We start from the raw sequence: 19,076 nt of genomic DNA, 5'->3' as shown, positions 1-19,076 counted from the left end.
GGGTTTCCCCACAGTAATGATGATGCTAGAGAGCGGACACAAGAAGGCAGATTCATGCAGATACACGTAATAACAGGGTTTCACACGGAATGATTTCCTCGGAAACATGAGGGGTTTTCCCTTCCGCATCAATAAGCCCACATCCTCGGTGCTGCATGACTGACTGTTGACTTTGGACAGCTACACACACGTTTTTCCATCTGATGACGCATTTCAAGAAGTTAAAAGGAAAAAAGATGGTTTTCCCTGATAACTATGGATAAGGTTAATGGTTTAACAATTAAAAAATTAACAATTCTAATTGCTGTGTCTGTCATTATATTTGTGCTCTTAGGTAAACGCTTCCTCTCTGGAGTGAACCCTTATTTTGGATATTCCCATTATATCTCCCTCTAGTTTCTTTGTCATCGAGTGTTTCTTTTCACAGATGTCCATGGACAACAGAAAGAGGCCGGCAGGTTCCTCCAACTCTGGGAGCTTTGCTTTCTGGTCCTCCTCATTCCGAAGGCAACCAGCCAGGGTCCTGATTGTTGAAGCACTGCCGCCCTGGTGGTCCGAGACATCTACGGTGCTCTGCAATGCTCTGGATAACTTCTTCTCCCTCGCCTGTAATCTGGACGGACCCTGCCGGATACCGCTACTCAGCCTGTACGCCATCAGCAGGCAGCAGGAATGTCTCCTGCCATTTGTGGTAAGACTGATAAAGGTACAAGTAGAGAGGTGGGGAACACTCTATCTCCTTTCTATTATTGCTGTCCTTTGCACCCTCTCTCGCCCCTCTTCCCTTTGTTGAATTCTGTCACCCACGTTATCGCCCACTTTTATCCCTCTTCTCTCTTCCCGTCCCTCTCTATTTTTAGCAGGTCCGTGGTAATTTGGCCAGGCTGCATTCCTGTGTGGAGGAGCTGAGGTCTATTCCAGGTGAGGGCTGCATCAGGGGAGCAGCCAGAGGAGGTGAGCTGCTGCGACAGGCTGTGCTGGACAGTCTGCAGCAGTTTAAACAGTACATCAGACACACCAGTAATGGAAACCAGCCCAGCCACAGCACATCTGTGGAGGTGAGTATAGACGGACCTTGTTCATGCACAACAAGAAAACATGTCTTTTTGATTTGAACTAAAATCATCGTAAAATTAAATCTGTCTTTATCCTTCGGAGGCTGCATTTGAAGACGCAGCGGCATGACAAGGTGGTCCCATTCAGACGCTCCTTAAAATGCAGCTGACATGTTTTCTTTCATCCCTGAGAAACCAATGATCCTACGCATGGATCCTTCCCGGCCCAACTTAGCCCAGGATTCATTGCGCTCCATTTTTCAAAGAGATAATGGAGCTGGCCGCCTCAAAGGGTTCTCAGGGAACAGCCGCATTTCATCTGTTTCATCCGTATCCTCAAGCTTTCAGGAGACGTGCACAGTACAGTACATTAAGGATAGACAGAAGTCTCCATCTGCTTCCATATACGTATCTAACGTAGAGCATAAATGAGCCTTAAGTGGATTTGTAGACTAGAAGCACTTCCCTGAAACATCGGTGAGTTTAGAAACTATGATTGATGATGATTTTAGCAACAGTTACTGGGGGACGGAACCATGGATCTCATGAAAGCAAAGCATATTTACTCTACCACTGAACTATAAACCCGTAAGCCTTCCTGAAACAGGGGAGACATGTTTATCTCAAGGATAGAACAACTGTATATGCCTGCCCTGAATACAAACTTAGATAACCATGACACACAGTACAGTTATCACTTTGACTAAAGAGAAAGGGAGCAATTGTCATTTTAACTTAGTTTTGTAATCAAGGTATTCTGTGGGCAGTGAGTTTTATGTACTACTGAAAACTATGTCATCTGATTCTGTTATGTCCTGGATGAAAGACTGCTAAACTCAAAGGGGATGTAGCTCAGTGGTAGAGCGCATGCTTCGCATGTATGAGGTCCTGGGTTTAATCCCCAGCATCTCCAAGTATATCTTAAATCTGTCAGACTTCCACACCTTACCAAAAACTAATTATTAGACTGATTAATTTCCTTTAATATACTGCACTCCAAGTACCAGGACACACACACACACACACGGCTAGAATAAATAGTCTGGTGTTAAATAAGACATATTTGCTGCGTTCTCTCCCTCCCACCAAACATTCCCACCCAGCCTCTTACACACACATGGACACGATTAATTTCCTCTAAATATCTGGTTTCTGTCTCCATACGAGGGAACATCTCTTCGGCTGCAGACTAGCTTAGACTGAATACATCTCTTTTGGTATTCAAGCTTCATGCTAATGTATTGAAGTGAAGAGGCTCCATTTGTACTTATATATAGCTCTCTTCAGGCCCAATTCATTGTATTTAGCAGCAGCAAGCAGCATATTGAATTATGAATCCCATTAGCCTGTTTTTAAAAGCTTTAACAGTCCATTTTAGTGGCTGAGAACTCTTCACATCTAACCTCACACTGTCCAATTAAGCCCAGCTCATTGAAATGCAGCAAATGAGCTCCACTCATTCGAGTCTTCTCTCTAGAAAAAGTTGAAAAACTCACACCAGAGACACTTCTCAGTTCATTCCTACAAGAATATCCAATCAGCTTTCATGTAAAAGTGGCAAATTGAGTGTAAAATTGTCATATATACAGTCCTGTACAATGACATTCTTTCTTTGCCTTCCGCTCTGAATACTGTGTTTTTTAATAAATATAAAAGTAAGACAAATATAAACAATATAAATTTGTACTATAAAGCATTACGTACATTCATTATGTGGATCGGATTGTTGACATCAATAAGAGATCATAACAACCACTTAGATGCAGCAGATTTCATAAAAGTATTCATGTAATGTTACTCACAGCCAGCTTGAGGCCACTTCTCCTCTTCCAGGCCCATGAGATGTAAATAGATTTTTGATTCAGCAAATTGCAGTTAACGGGAAGCGGGATAGTAGCTGCCATTACTGAAAACATCTCATTTGTTACAGTATATGTAACTGTTGGGGAGACAGCAAAAAAATGAGCCGCTCACTGGCCGCCTTGTTAAATTTGAACAATGCGTCGTCTGGATACAAGGCTCTGGGGTTGTTGACGAGGATTTCTCAAATCCAGCCAGCTTTACTGGGGAGCTCTGGACAGATGATTACACTAAGAGCCACTGTTTCCGACAGCAGCAGATATGAATAGCACTATTAGAAGGCAGAGAGAGACACTAAGCAGAGACATGGCACTGTGCACTCCTGTCTGGGGAGCTGCTGATGAAATTATACAATACACATTTTCATTCATGGGCTCATGTCCTCCACGATGATGTGCGTCAGACCGCAGCAACAGATTCAACTTTGGGCAGGAAGCAGAGAACATAACGCATCAATAACCACATAATCAATATTTACTGCTGCTGTTAATTTCATTTATCTGCTTATCTTTTTCCATCCAAACTAATTTCATCTGTTTGCTTCCTCAGATATAGCCAGTGCTCATTTACAGATTTTGCTGTTTGCATTAATGTACTGCAGAAACATACGTTATCAGAAAATTAATCCATTAGTAAAACATCAAAAACGTTTCCAGCAGTTTTCCTGTCGTGAGTTAATAATAGCTCAGATACAGAAAAGGTTACAGTTACAGATTATACAGCAAGATGGTATTAAATATGTTTTGTATGTTAGTGTAGAGTTGTGTCATTATATCATATGAATAAGCTGATTTTCTGACAGAGAGGGTAATTCTGACATAATGTTTTTAATTTAGTAACTATAAATTGACTTAAGGGCTGCAAGTTAGATCATATTCTGAAGCATTTGGACCAAATACCTGCGGGCAGACCTGAAACCTAGCTCAGGGTGGGTTTTCTCTATTTTTGGGGAGTCAGTAAAGACTTGGGGGACACATTTTCATATTTAACTTAGCCCGTTTAATGTCTCAATTCTTAACATAAATACAGTCAGACCCAAAGAGTGCTTTGTTGTGGGGATTACTTTGCCTGTACTCTAACATGTAACTTTCATCTTTCATAATGCCAACTGGAACAATTTAAACACAGCCTTTTGGGGAAAATAGGAGTGGGGAGGAACTGCATTGTGGCCTTATAATAACCCAATTAAAAGTACTAGAGGTTGTTAAGTGAGGTTGTTCACGAGCAACTTCTGGCTAAATTGCTGCTAAAATGTCCTTGACGCATACATTTAGTAGAACTTTTTTGTTTTCAATTAATTCCGTCTGGATCCTTTTTATTCCATGGTTTTCAATATCTTCTTACTTTATTCCCAGGTTACCGTGGTGACCAGCCAGCCAGGGCAGGGAATCGTCTGCCAGTGTGCGAAGGGGCTGAAAGACGCTGACCTGGGGTCACTCAAGCGACTTCTGGTCGTGCAAGTCTACAGTGGAGGAGACTGGGGACAGGAAGCTCCCTCACCTGATGTCACGTACACTGAGAGTGAAGGTAGGTGGAATACACACGCACTGACACATGACTGGATCACACAGAGAATTAGTGCACTTCAATGCAAGGTTGGGACATAAACACACTCACAGTGCTATCAATGCGTTGGAGGATTAACACACAACGCATTCAACTTGAAGGTGTACCATCTATTTCAGACTTCATTCCACATACTTATCCTGCATGCTCTATTATGATTGATTCTTTCTTTATTTTTGTGTTATGCACACAGTACCTAACCCTCATGTGTTTATAAGACACTAAAAGTACAGATGGAGCGATCCATCAACATGTTATGTATAATCTTTGTGATAAATGAAGTCTCAATTCATAAGTGGTAAGTTGGTAGAGAGATCTGTGAGGACTGGAGGGAAATAAAGAGGGGAAAAGGGAAAAAATAACAAGACAAACAAACAGGGAGTAGAGGGAGTAAACAGATTAAAGAAAAAATTGTTTTAGAAAGAAGGGTGTGGTAAACACAAGCGGCGTAGTTTTTCATTGCGAAACTTTGGATGCAGCATCTGGAATGTATTTATTCCAGAGTGATATAAAGCTTCTGTATCAGTGGAGAAACTGCTGCAACTTAGTGCTTGAGATATGGGAAATGATGATACTAACGATGCTGAGAGTCTGAGCTCACCTGACACAATTATGTCACTTATGTAATTCAGCCTGTTTACTGCCATAACCCAACCCCCCCCCCCCCCCCCGCCCCTCCCCCCGCTTTTATTTTTACATCATATCTAAGGTGAAATGTTCTTCTGATTCTGCCAATCTAAGGAAAGAGCAGTGAGTATGCTCTGTAGTGCATGTGTGAATTTTGTTTAATGGTAAGCGTATGTGTATATTTGGTCTGCGGTAGATCTACAGGAATCACTCCGTACGTGTCCCTGCAGTAGCAACTAAAGCACATATAGTTTAATCAATCAATATAAGTGGTGTTTCTGTCTCTCTCTCTCTCTCTCTCTCTCCAGTATCCACAAAAACATCTACAAAGAAATGTTTGGAATGGAGCCGTGGAGACATGGTTCTGTAGTAACCACAGTTGAATGACAGAGAGGCTGACGCCCTTTTAGCTTATGTGATGCCAGTGGGACTGGATCACTGCAGTCCTCCACAGTGTTCTTCCCTCAAGTGTTTACAGCAAGAGTATTAGAAACACGATCATATGACAGTGGTGTCACCGCTAGGGGTTCGATGACACCAGTGATGTCCCACATGAAACTGTTTTATTAAAAGTTCTTTCCACAGTTGCAACCATAACATCTCCATATACAGTGTTATGAGTTACAGTGTTTTGTGGCTTAAAGCCCAGATCCTCTCGAGAAATGATGGATGTCTGTTTATTGTAAAGACAAAACAGGTATTTCCTCTTAATTGTGGGGCCACGGACTCCTGAATGTACTTTCTGTGATATTTTACTCTGTGGCGTTGTTAACAGTAAAGCCTCAAACACTTTGGATGAGGGCCTGTGTAGAATTGGCCAGAACAGAAAAAGGAATGGGATCAGAGCTGCATCCAAGAGCTACACTGACCTCAGAGTTTATCTGGCTGAAAACTAAAGCAGGCTTAAATCAACGATAAGAAGTTTAACCGTCTAGCCAGCATGAGTTGTACTCAGATGCACTGGATGTTCAAAAGTAGTTTACGCACAGCTACCTACATGCAAACCCCGGAGTGAAAGTTCAACAGGGTGTTTCCTGTGTTGAAAAGAAGCGTTTGAACACCTGTCAGTGGAGTGAAAACCATAAGGGAGGGTGCAGGGACTTTCAGAATTGATGGTGTACAGTTTGACTTTTTGAATGCCAAGAATGGAAGAATGACCCACTTGGCAATTTGTAAGGCAAATTTGTAACTAATATATCAAACATAGTTCACAAAACTCAGGAAGCAGTGCAGATTCTGGGAATCTGGACGCGTTGTGGAATCTTAATCGTGTCCGTGTGTGTGTAAGAAGCTGGGTGGGAATGTTTGGTGGGAGGGAGAGAACACAGCAAATATGTCTTATTTAACACCAGACTATTTATTCTAGCTGTGTGTATGTGTCTCAGTCCTTGGAGTGCAGTATATTACAGGAAGTGGGTTCAAATTAATCAGCCAATAATTACTTTTTGTTAAGGTGTGAAAGTCTGACAGATTTAAGACATAATTGGAGATGCTGGGGATTGATCCCAGGACCTCATACATGCAAAGCATGCGCTCTCCCACTGAGCTACATCCCTTTCAAGTTCAACAGTCTTTCATCCAGGACATAACAGAAACAGATGACATCGTTTTCAGTAGTACATAAAACTCACTGCCCACAGAATACCTTGATTACAAAACTAAGTTAAAATGACAATTGCTCCTTTTCTCTCTAGTCAAAGTTATTATTTATTCACAGTTTGGCTACAGTGAGTCAGGGAAATGCATAAATTGGAGATGCTGGGGATTAAACCCAGGACCTCACACATGCAAAGCATGCGCTCTACCACTGAGCTACATCCCCTTCTATAGTAATGGAACATTATGCCAAATCGATATTTTTTACAAAGAATCACCTTGATTACCAAAAATAATATTTTTAAATTGACTCCACCTCTTCTCTCCAAATGCACGTGCTTATTATCACAAGTTTCTGTTTCTATGCTAGTTTAGCTCAAAGGAAAACATAATTCTCACAGACTCCATTGCTCCTTCAGGAGGTTAACATTAGTTTTACTACAGTGAGTATGCAAGATTGGAGAAGCATTTAGACTATAAGAGGCAATACTTGCATATCTGTGTCCAAGCATTTAGTTAGTGTTACTTGATTTAATTCACAGTTCCACTACCATCAGTCAGCAAAGTGTAAGAAAGACTGGAGATGCTGGGGATTGAACCCAGGACCACACACATGCGAAGCATGCGCTCTACCACTGAGCTACATCCCCTTCTATAGTAATGGAACATTATGCCAAATCGATATTTTTTACAAAGAATCACCTTGATTACCAAAAATAATATTTTTAAATTGACTCCACCTCTTCTCTCCAAATGCACGTGCTTATTATCACAAGTTTCTGTTTCTATGCTAGTTTAGCTCAAAGGAAAACATAATTCTCAAAGAGTCCATTGCTCCTTCAGGAGGTTAACATTAGTTCTACTACAGTGAGTATGCAAGATTGGAGAAGCATTTAGACTATAAAGCCTGAAACATGCTTCTGCGACTGCGTCTGCGTCTTTTCACGCCGCTGTGGCGCAAGACTCGTTGTCATTCATGCTTCCCCAACCGTTGCGCGTCTTACAAAGCAATTCCGCGCCTGAACACTAGGCGGAGTAATGCTTTATGTCGAAGACGACCTGAGAGACGCCTTCTTTCTTCTTCATCGATTGTTTATTTACATAGCTACTGCGGCTCCTTGTAGCCATTTTCAGGCAGACAAATACGCCAGTCAGTGACGGGTTATACAAGTGGACATACTTTCGGATCTCTTCTGCCAAACGCTCTTCTATTTGGTCCATATTCATTCTTCTAAATCTCCCGTTGTTTCTGCCTGTATTATGGGGCATGAAACCGGAAATGCAGCTCCAGAAGGGATGTAGAGCAGACCAATCACAGCCTTGCGGGCTGAGTGAGCTTGCGGAGCTTTGCCGTAAATTTTAGAAAAGGGGGTCGACACCCGTCAGCACGTAAGGAGGGATACATAAGCACGTAAGGGACCCGGAAGGGCTCTTGCGCTTACGGGCCCGTGAAAATGCAGAAGCATGTTTCTGGCTTAAGAGGCAATACTTGCATATCTGTGTCCAAGCATTTAGTTAGTGTTACTTGATTTAATTCACAGTTCCACTACCATCAGTCAGCAAAGTGTAAGAAAGACTGGAGATGCTGGGGATTGAACCCAGGACCACACACATGCGAAGCATGCGCTCTACCACTGAGCTACATCCCCTTCTATATTAATGGAACATTATGCCAAATCGATATTTTTTACAAAGAATCACCTTGATTACCAAAAATAATATTTTTAAATTGACTCCACCTCTTCTCTCCAAATGCACGTGCTTATTATCACAAGTTTCTGTTTCTATGCTAGTTTAGCTCAAAGGAAAACATAATTCTCAAAGAGTCCATTGCTCCTTCAGGAGGTTAACATTAGTTCTACTACAGTGAGTATGCAAGATTGGAGAAGCATTTAGACTATAAGAGGCAATACTTGCATATCTGTGTCCAAGCATTTAGTCAGTGTTACTTCATTAAATTCACAGTTCCACTACCATCAGTCAGCAAAGTGTAAGAAAGACTGGAGATGCTGGGGATTGAACCCAGGACCACACACATGCGAAGCATGCGCTCTACCACTGAGCTACATCCCCTTCTATAGTAATGGAACATTATGCCAAATCGATATTTTTTACAAAGAATCACCTTGATTACCAAAAATAATATTTTTATATTGACTCCACCTCTTCTCTCCAAATGCACATGCTTATTATCACAAGTTTCTGTTTCTATGCTAGTTTAGCTCAAAGGAAAACATAATTCTCACAGAGTCCATTGCTCCTTCAGGAGGTTAACATTAGTTCTACTACAGTGAGTATGCAAGATTGGAGAAGCATTTAGACTATAAAGCCTGAAACATGCTTCTGCGACTGCGTCTGCGTCTTTTCACGCCGCTGTGGCGCAAGACTCGTTGTCATTCATGCTTCCCCAACCGTTGCGCGTCTTACAAAGCAATTCCGCGCCTGAACACTAGGCGGAGTAATGCTTTTTGTCGAAGACGACCTGAGAGACGCCTTCTTTCTTCTTCATCGATTGTTTATTTACATAGCTACTGCGGCTCCTTGTAGCCATTTTCAGGCGGACAAATACGCCAGTCAGTGACGGGTTATACAAGTGGACATACTTTCGGATCTCTTCTGCCAAACGCTCTTCTATTTGGTCCATATTCATTCTTCTAAATCTCCCGTTGTTTCTGCCTGTATTATGGGGCATGAAACCGGAAATGCAGCTCCAGAAGGGATGTAGAGCAGACCAATCACAGCCTTGCGGGCTGAGTGAGCTTGCGGAGCTTTGCCGTAAATTTTAGAAAAGGGGGTCGACACCCGTCAGCACGTAAGGAGGGATACATAAGCACGTAAGGGACCCGGAAGATGCAGAAGCATGTTTCTGGCTTAAGAGGCAATACTTGCATATCTGTGTCCAAGCATTTAGTTAGTGTTACTTGATTTAATTCACAGTTCCACTACCATCAGTCAGCAAAGTGTAAGAAAGACTGGAGATGCTGGGGATTGAACCCAGGACCGCACACATGCGAAGCATGCGCTCTACCACTGAGCTACATCCCCTTCTATATTAATGGAACATTATGCCAAATCGATATTTTTTACAAAGAATCACCTTGATTACCAAAAATAATATTTTTAAATTGACTCCACCTCTTCTCTCCAAATGCACGTGCTTATTATCACAAGTTTCTGTTTCTATGCTAGTTTAGCTCAAAGGAAAACATAATTCTCACAGAGTCCATTGCTCCTTCAGGAGGTTAACATTAGTTCTACTACAGTGAGAATGCAAGATTGGAGAAGCATTTAGACTATAAGAGGCAATACTTGCATATCTGTGTCCAAGCATTTAGTTAGTGTTACTTCATTTAATTCACAGTTCCACTACCATCAGATATTATCCCATCTTCATACGTGTACAGCACACCCTAACAAATACAAACGGTTAAAGTTTCCGAGGTTTGACTATACAAAGAATCACCTTGATTACAATTTTTTTTTTCTAAACATTAGGTTATTCTCACACTGGGAATCTGGAAGCGTTGTGGAATCTTACTCGTGTCCGTGTGTGTGTGAGAGGATGGGTGGGAATGTTTGGTGGGAGGAAGAGAACGCAGCAAATATATCTTATTTAACACCAGACTATTTATTCTAGCCGTGTGCGTGTGCGTGTGCGTGTGCGTGTGTGTGTTTGTGTGTGTGTGTGTGTGTGTCTCAGTCCTCGGAGTGCAGTATATTAAAGGAAGTGGGTGGGGTATCCATTTTTTTACAGAAATTGGAGCAAAAGTCATAACTGATTTTTTTGCATTACACATTTTACTGTGGCGGGACACTATGAGGGCTGTGGGTTTGTGTGTGTGCTCTCTTGTTGCTCTTGTATGTCTATCTTTGTGATGATTGCAGACATTATTGCAAAGTGTGGATATTTTGGTTGGTTCTCAATTCTGCAGTGATTGTTCCAGGTTTGATTTTAGTGGAAAAACTAGGTTTAGGATGAAGATGAGGTTTGAGATTCAGCAGTTGTTGGTGAAGGTTGTAGGAGACTTGTGTCAATGAGGGTCCTCACAACAAATATAAAAGTACAAATGTATTTGTGCAGTTGAGCAGCGGGGAGGAAAGAAATGGGTCCCAGAGCAAGAGCGACGATGAGGAGCAGTGTGAGACCGAGATGGAGATTTTGGCACCAGTGGTTTTGGTTTTTCTCCTCACAGCTTAAAGAGACAAGTCAATCTAAATGCAACTGGCCCTCAGGGATCGCATCCGACAAAAATTAGTTATTTCTATTGTTTGAGTGATGAGAGAGAAATTTTCGAGCCGTCACTGAAATATGATCTCATCCTGTAACTTTGTTCAATATTCTCACGGATTGGAAGTGAAGGGTAGGTTAAGGTTAAACCTTGTGGGGGCCTGAAACCAATTATTTAAATTGAATCAGTCTAATAATTAGTTTCTTTTAAGATGTGAGAGTTTGAAAGATATGATTGGAGATGCTGGGGATTGAACCCAGGACCTCATACATGCGAAGCATGCGCTCTACCACTGAGCTACATCCCCTTTGAGTTTAGAAGACTTTCATCCAGGAACCAACGCAAACAGATGACATATCTTTTAGTACATAAAATTACTCTCTAGATAAAATTATTCCTGCACATTTCTTATTTAGTTCTGACGTCGATTTCATTTCCTGATGTACATACATGTCAGGGTACATTTCCAGTTCGGCTACAGTGAGTCAGGGAAATGCATAAATTGGAGATGCTGGGGATTGAACCCAGGACCTCATACATGCGAAGCATGCGCTCTACCACTGAGCTACATCCCCTTTGATAATGTCAGAATATTATCCCATTTTAGACGTTCACAGCACACCTAACTCATACAGATGATTAAACATTCGGAGGTTTGACTCTACAAAATATATTAAGAGAATATTTTTTATTCTCACACGTTCCTGCTTCTTCACTTCTAGCTCGGAGGGAAACATTATTCTCACAGACTCACTGCATTGCTCCTTCAGGAGGTTAGAGTTAGCTCTAACCAGTCAGATGGATGTCTCACCTCTAATGCTTGGAAAATTAGGAATTGAAAAATGCCATTAAACTCAAAACATAAACTTGCATATCTTTGACTGGCAAAAAACTACAATGCTTAATCAATCACTGTCATCCATTATTTTATGTAAGTAATTACTATCTTATAATAGGCTTTATGTTACAGTAATGTTTACCTTTATCAATTATATATATTATATATTTATCATTTGGTTAATAGCTTAAAATACATTTTCTCGTCTTTGCAGTTAACCACTATTATATGTTGCACAGACATTACTAGTTGAGCTGCCTCATGGGAGCACTTAATATGTTGCTGATGTATCAAAACATTTCAAATAATCTTACATCTTAGTGTTGGTTCAAACATTGTGACACAGTGATACTAGACACTGATGCTGGGGATCTGCCAGCTGAAATTAAGGAACTGGGAATGTGATGGATGACTTGGATCCATCGGACATTTTACAGGCCAAAAGGAAGTTCCTGCCAGTCTTAGCAGTAATACTTTCCTCCCTCCAGACTGGAGAAATGTGAATATGTCCAGCTCGCTGAGCCTCTCCATCTGCGGCTGCTGCTGTGTGTTTGTGACGTGAATAGACAGAGTGTGTATCTCTGGGTCCATATTGAGGTTATGGTGTGCATGTGCCTGTGCAATCTGTTGCACAAAGGAAAGCTCATTTATCAGCGTCCAATCATGCCTCATTTCCAATCATTATTTAAAGTCTTTTTACCCTGAGTTTTTTTCTAAGCATCCATCACAAACATTTGGCGTCACACAGACTAGGTAAATATATTGAATAAAAAATATGATTGTGGCAGAGTCGTCTCACACAAGTGCAAAAACGGTAAAAATGAATGTGAGAGTGCCAACACAATGGCAAAGCCACAACACAAATACTGTAAAGGTGCTTGGACTGCACAAAAAATATGAAGTAGCTATGCATGATTCGACATCCGTTGTTGCTCATGACCGTTGGGCTGATATTTCTGTTGTGTAACTTTTGCATTCGTGTTGTAACTCTTGAATTTTTGTTTAGTGTTATTGCACTTGTCTCGACCAACATAAAGTATCGACCAGGCAACTTATATTTACCTTCAAGACAGAATTATCAGTTTCAATTTGAAGAAACATCTCATTTGGTTCTATTACAAAATCATTGCGTGCTCACCCACACGATGACTCTGATGACCCCCCACTGAGACAAACAAGCTATGCACACGCAGACACTCACAGATAGTAGTACTCTATCGCAGATAGCTAGAGCAGCTGGCATGACTGATCACTTCTGTTTGTCTGTCTCTTATGAACACCTGGGCCTTGTCGTTTCTCTGAGCCTGTTTAATCCCAAACAATATGACAATGAGAAGGAAGAGATTTTCATTTCCAACCAAAGAGCTTCCCAGAACTCTGATCAATCCTTCTCTATTACATCTACCTCTATGTTGTTGTTATTTGAGGTAATAATGTGGTGGAAATATTTTTTGCCTACTTACGTACCAACCTTATCCATGACAGCTCCCCAGAAATGGTTAGTACAGTACACATCAAATACGTTTTTCTCAAAGAGGGTTTCTGTCATTTTAAGTAGTTCCTATTACACATGTATTTTTGACATAATTCCTGTCTAGTGAGAGGAAGTGGAGACACATCATCCATCTGTATGCTATATATGACCTTATTCTTTGACCCATATAGATATAGATTTCGATCAATCGCTGAATATTTAGAATAGACAGCTTTTAAATATACATTCAATGTAACACTTTGTTACCTGTGGTTGTCTCTCTCCAAAGCTTCTGAAATAGATTCAGCTTCAGTGTCCTATAGTAAAAGTGATTACAATTACAACTTCAAAGTGCCATCATGCAATATGGCAGTGTTGTATTTGCTAGTAGTAGTATCACTTGTGACTGTGGTTTGATTGCAAAAAGTCGGATATTTGTTTAGTCACAGTAGATCTAAAGGCTCCGTGCTGATCATAGCAGGTGTTTTCTATTTCTCCTCTCAAACAATTTAAAGAGGACAATTATTAAAAGATATGGAGATGCTGGGGATTGATCACAGGACCTCATACATGCGAAGCATGTGCTCTCCCACTGAGCTACATCCCCTTCCCTTCTTAAAAGCTTTGTCTAGTCTCTTACAATTAAATTCTAAACTGGCTAAAATACACTGAACTGTAAACTATACAAACTCTATGAAGACAATGTTTTGACTTTCAGACCTTCATCATCCCTTTCCTCATATATTATTCATCCTGATTAAGGCTTCAAGATGAAGCTTCATGTTCGTAAGGTTCGTTCAAGTGATGGACAGTGTTCGGGATTCTTTGGTCTTCTTCTCAAGTCAAGAGATTTTGAATATTTGCGCATGTCACTTATGATGTAAAAGACCTAGAGAGGGAAGTGTCACAAGCTTCTACCCACAGCCACCCTTACTATTATTTATTTTCAGTTGTTTTAAATCTTTATGCATATATCTGTGCGTGTGTATTTGTGTGTTTCTTCTTTTGTCAGAAACATATAATAAAGTGCGCTGTTCTATAAATCCCTGTGGCGTGTGCTTCTCAGAAAGCACTTTCTTATCATAGCATATATATCCCAAATTCATCACATCACTTCTCAGCTTGGATGAGGTGTTTATTTTATTTGTATACCTAGTTTGCAAGTGTCTATCAAAGTGACAATGCAGTTGATCCCTCCACATATATTTAGGTACTAAATCCTACTTTGAAGAGACAGTGTTTATTCTGCTTGTGATATTTCTTTTGGCGGTTGTGTATTATTCCTACATTGATTTATTCTCCATCCATCCACCCATCTGTCTCACATCAATAAGCTCCTGCATTGCTTCGGTTAAGCTCTGAGCTCGGAGGTAAACATTTTTCTCACACACACACACAGTCAGCCCGGGAGACCTTATTTGTGAGCATTGAACCACATTCTTTTATGTATCTTTCTAACAAAGTTGTTTTATTTGCAATAGTCAATAAATACTGAAGATACCTCAGTGCATAACAAAGTTTGGAGATGCTGGGGATTAATCTCAGGACAAGGAGAGTGGGTGAGGTCACCTGCAGCTGATATAGTGTTCGCATTAACCTAAATGGCCTTTTGGTTGCCAGACTGCTTCTCTCTTCCTTATTAATCAGTGGAATCTGGCCTGATAGGTGCTGTAATTTGGCTCCAGGAGAGTGTTTCTCCAAAGGGTGAGACAAACCAATCAGACACAGTTGCAAAGATGCAAAGGAAAATACAGTGATAAATTTGACAGTGAAACTGCGCCTTTTGGTAATTATTCAGTGGGACAAATCAAGCAAATAATCGCCTTTCAGTTTTTGTAAACGTTTAAGACAAAGGTTAATTCCATATAAATGTAATAGTATTAGTTGGAGATGCTGGAGATTGAACCAAGGACACCATTCATGTGAAGCACACACTCACACTGAGCTAAATCCCATAGAATTAATCATAATATTATACCGATTGTAGATGTTCAGCCCACACATCTATACAGCTGAAATACCTTTTAGCAGTTGCCATAATGAGGTCAGACTATGATCAATAACAAATCAACTTGAGTGCAAAAAGTAATATTTTAAATTAAGTCAGCCTCAAACATCTTTCTTTCTCTCCTTATTTCCTCACACACACACATTGTGAGAAACCTTCCCTGCCCGGTTTAGTTCTAATCATTGTGAGCATTGTGGTGGATTCACCTACTGTTGCAAGCGTTTGGACTATAAGAGGCAACACTCGTATACAGTATCTGTTTCCAAGAACTTTAAGTTAGAGTTACTTGATTTCGATCAAAGTTCCACTACCATCAGTGAGCGAAGTGTAAGAAAGACTGGAGATGCTGGGGATTGAACCCAGGACCTCATACATGCGAAGCATGCGCTCTACCACTGAGCTACATCCCCTTCTGTTAGCTCCTAGAGAACTTAAAGATCACCCTATCAGAAGGATATCTCATCTCTGATAAAGTGCTGTAGGATTCTGCAAATCAGTAAATGCAGTATTTGCCAATTTAATTTAAACTAAAGTAGACAAAAGTACTTTTGTGAATGTAATAGAGGATGACGGTGATGCAGGTGCTCACACAAATGTAATCCCTTTCATTAGTATATTGTGAATGAATGTCTTGGTAATGTAACATAACAAATATTCAAACTTCATAAAATCCCTTTACTGGTTTAAAAAATTAGCAAATTGCTGCAATTTTTGTTTTGTATCTGGGATCTCTGATCTACGGGTGTAGACGCAGACTGACTCATGGGTTGGACTGAGATTTCATCAGTGATTCAGTGATATGTCATTCCATGTGCATATATCTGTTTTTGCAGGTTGGGATCTGAGTAGAAACATGTCACAGACGAGTGACTCAACTGTTTTTCTTTCTGCACCTTTTCTCCACTGTGTGTGTGTGGAGGGGTTGAAGTGGTAGGGGGGGTTCCCATATAATCTTCACTCCTCTTTTAATCATACCTGGCTTCACAGGAGCTGCTGCGCTCCATCAAAGCAGAACGGAGAGATGAAAGGACTTTCTCTCCTTTCCATCTCTTCTCTCTGCACTTCTTTAATTACTTCTTTTCTTTCTCCTCGCCCTCACTCTTCCTCTTTTCCTATGTGTTTGCTCTGTTTTTTCTCTCTCTCGCTCCTCCCTGGTATTTCGCCGGCTTCCAGTGAAGTATCCCATTTCCTCTCTGCTTTTATCTCACTGTATCTCTTTTGCATTATCATAGATATATGATGTATTAACCTAGATTTATTCTCTTCCTCTGCCCTAATCACTTTGGGTTTTTCTAGAAGTGTCTGCTTACAATAAAACCAGGCTCTGTGAATGGAGGGCTGCAAAGAAATTTGTATCTGTTTTTGTAGCCAAATTCTCAAAAACATGCACATTAAACATGAAATTAAGTATTTTTAATAGCCTTAAACCGAGTTGTGGTATATCAGCATATAAATTATACAAAGATGAAGTAAACATGACTAAACAATACCTTCTGTGTACACTGAAGGAAGCCTGTTTTCACAATAGATCATGTCACAACTGAATATCTACATGATGCCAAGACTGTGGGTGTTCTTCATTGTGTAATCATATTAACCGTTACACTGCCTGCGGTGTGTACCGTGTATCATCTGTGTGACTGCCACCCTGAACACATCATGCTCTTTTCCTTTCCGCGTTGTCATTCTCCTCATTTGCCTCCTCCGGAAACCTTAAGCCATTCCCACACCCCACACGGCCACAGTTGGATCAGCAACATCTCACAAAAACCCGTTTTGAATCGCAGGAATTATGACTCTCAAAATGTTTCACCAGTTGAGAGGAGGATTATAATCCATTGGCCTACAGCCCAGAATTTTAAAAGGGTAAACCAAGTCTTCAACCAGAGGGCTTAGAATGAGACTCCTTTCACGTATTGCATTACAATAACAATGTGAAGCTTCCATCGCTCCCCAGAGGCATCTTCTCGACTCAGTTGTCCTCCTCTTTACAAAGATTTAAGACGAACAGAGCAAAGACCGTGCAGTTGTTTTTTTTAAGCACAAATGCTTGCAAATGTGTTTGTGTTAACTGTGGTCATCTGGACGGTGAAGGGCACTGGAGTGTCATTACAACTTACTTGACCCCAACTGAGACAAAAGCCTTAAAAAAGGATTTATATACGTAATACGCCCGGGTCTCCAAATAGCATTTCAATGCAGAATATAATTTTATTTATCGAGAACTGCAGGAATAGACTGTGGTGCTTAGACCCTTGCAGGAAGTAGAACACGATGGAAGCAGTCCAATATATTAAGTGCTAAAGATCTAAAGGAGACTCTCTGTAGGGGGCGAGTTGCTGGTGGTGATGATGAGGAATAGTCTAGAGGAGGAAAGCTTCTGATTGGCCGGTTTGGAGGGAGATGGGCGAGTTTTCAGAGTTGATGTGGTGCAGGGGTAAAGGTGAAGAGGCTTTTAGGGTAAGAGGTGAAACTTCAAGAGAGACAAGCAGATCCAGTTGCCTTTGTTCACATTTACAACCTCTGAAGATACCATGACCTAGAAAGATGAATGAGATTCTTCACAAATACTGTCTGGTTTTATTTTATTGTTTGTATAGATTCAGAAGTTCGAAAGTCCCCCCAGTTTTTCCCATCTATTGTCTACACCACTTATCCTTTGAGGGTTGTCATAACAAATTGAATTGAGTGAGCTCCTGGAAGTACTTAAAGGTTTATTGTAATTATTGTTGGTATTTGTGATTTCCTCTGCAGTGCATTGGTCGTGTGCAGCTAACTCCAGTGTGAACTCAATTCCCATAGGATGCTAATAAACACCACTCCTACATTTTTGTGTAATTAGTTCTGTGTAAAAAAACATTTTCCCCTCTCCCCCAGACTTTTCCTCCTAAGCTACGATTTCAACCACACACCTGCAGCTGCTCAACACGGGGTCACCCTCTCCCACTCAGTCTCTTCCTCTGTCTCTTAAAGCCAGTTGATTTTCCGTTACAGTCAGCTAGTTCAGTTTGGCGTGTGGTTATACTAAACGTTGTTAGGAGGAAACCCCACCCAGACCTGTAGACACACACAACCACAGCTGCTTTAAAATGTTCATACAGAGAGGAGGAACACTGCACACGCATAAACACACACACACACACACACACACACACACACACACACACACAAACACACACACACACACACACACACACAGGGACATGGATGAGGACGGTGAGACAATATTTGCTCCCGGTGTCATCCTTAAATTGTGAATAAATATTGTTTAACATGACTGACGGAGTAGAAGCATGAAAATGAGGACTGGTTTGTTTTCCATATTGCTACCCACACGCGGTGCCAAGGTCGGGCTGTTCACACCTCTGTGTGACGTTAGCAGAGCAGCAGGTGATCGGACAGATGGAGACTGGCATCACTCTTCACACCAGGATATAAGCTATTAGTCCCACACTGTATTTTCCTGCTTCGTGAGCACAACCTTACTAGTCTTTAACCCTGCACTTCATTTCAGTCTTCTCCATGCAAATCTAATACATCTGTAACAGGGTGGGGTCTCCTACCTTTTCATGTGGTTGCATCTTGCAGGAAGAGAGGTATCGTGATCCCTCCTTCTTGCAGGTTTGTTGTCATCATCTTGTTAAGAACAACAGATGGTTGGTGAAGAGAAAAGCAAGGGGGTTGGACAGAGGAAGAAAATAAAGGAAACCTTGAAACTCCTCTGAGTAGTTCACAGCTATTAAACACCCCTGACTACCTGCCTCTGTCTGCTGCCATATCAATCATACCCCTCTGCCACCTTCATCACCTCTCTCTCCAAAGG

At 41.0% G+C, this 19,076-nt stretch overlaps 1 protein-coding gene and 11 non-coding genes across 12 annotated transcripts in view; 2 read left to right on the top strand and 10 right to left on the bottom strand.

Annotated features, from left to right (window-relative positions):
* Positions 1–427: 427 nt before the first annotated feature.
* Positions 428–19,076, top strand: part of m1ap (meiosis 1 associated protein) — a 32,497-nt gene continuing 13,848 nt past the window's right edge. Inside the window, exons 1-3 of the mRNA XM_053416715.1 lie at positions 428–691; positions 861–1,058; positions 4,271–4,442. Coding sequence (XP_053272690.1) covers positions 428–691; positions 861–1,058; positions 4,271–4,442 — 634 coding nt within the window. The remainder of the gene's footprint in view (positions 692–860; positions 1,059–4,270; positions 4,443–19,076) is intronic.
* trnaa-cgc (transfer RNA alanine (anticodon CGC)) lies at positions 1,897–1,968 on the top strand. Its single transcript has one exon. It is a non-coding gene; the product is annotated as a tRNA-Ala (tRNA).
* trnaa-ugc (transfer RNA alanine (anticodon UGC)) lies at positions 6,593–6,664 on the bottom strand. The gene has a single exon. It is a non-coding gene; the product is annotated as a tRNA-Ala (tRNA).
* Positions 6,859–6,930, bottom strand: trnaa-ugc (transfer RNA alanine (anticodon UGC)). Its single transcript has one exon. It is a non-coding gene; the product is annotated as a tRNA-Ala (tRNA).
* Positions 7,283–7,354, bottom strand: trnaa-cgc (transfer RNA alanine (anticodon CGC)). Its single transcript has one exon. It is a non-coding gene; the product is annotated as a tRNA-Ala (tRNA).
* On the bottom strand, positions 8,282–8,353 carry trnaa-cgc (transfer RNA alanine (anticodon CGC)). The gene has a single exon. It is a non-coding gene; the product is annotated as a tRNA-Ala (tRNA).
* Positions 8,706–8,777, bottom strand: trnaa-cgc (transfer RNA alanine (anticodon CGC)). The gene has a single exon. It is a non-coding gene; the product is annotated as a tRNA-Ala (tRNA).
* On the bottom strand, positions 9,678–9,749 carry trnaa-cgc (transfer RNA alanine (anticodon CGC)). The gene has a single exon. It is a non-coding gene; the product is annotated as a tRNA-Ala (tRNA).
* Positions 11,169–11,240, bottom strand: trnaa-cgc (transfer RNA alanine (anticodon CGC)). The gene has a single exon. It is a non-coding gene; the product is annotated as a tRNA-Ala (tRNA).
* Positions 11,437–11,508, bottom strand: trnaa-cgc (transfer RNA alanine (anticodon CGC)). Its single transcript has one exon. It is a non-coding gene; the product is annotated as a tRNA-Ala (tRNA).
* Positions 13,781–13,852, bottom strand: trnaa-cgc (transfer RNA alanine (anticodon CGC)). Its single transcript has one exon. It is a non-coding gene; the product is annotated as a tRNA-Ala (tRNA).
* On the bottom strand, positions 15,592–15,663 carry trnaa-cgc (transfer RNA alanine (anticodon CGC)). Its single transcript has one exon. It is a non-coding gene; the product is annotated as a tRNA-Ala (tRNA).

The sequence above is a fragment of the Pleuronectes platessa genome, chromosome 23, assembly GCF_947347685.1.
Source record: "Pleuronectes platessa chromosome 23, fPlePla1.1, whole genome shotgun sequence".
NCBI lineage: Eukaryota > Metazoa > Chordata > Actinopteri > Pleuronectiformes > Pleuronectidae > Pleuronectes > Pleuronectes platessa.
The sequence above is the reverse complement of the archived record's forward strand: the minus strand, read 5'-3'. Positions and strand labels throughout refer to the sequence as shown.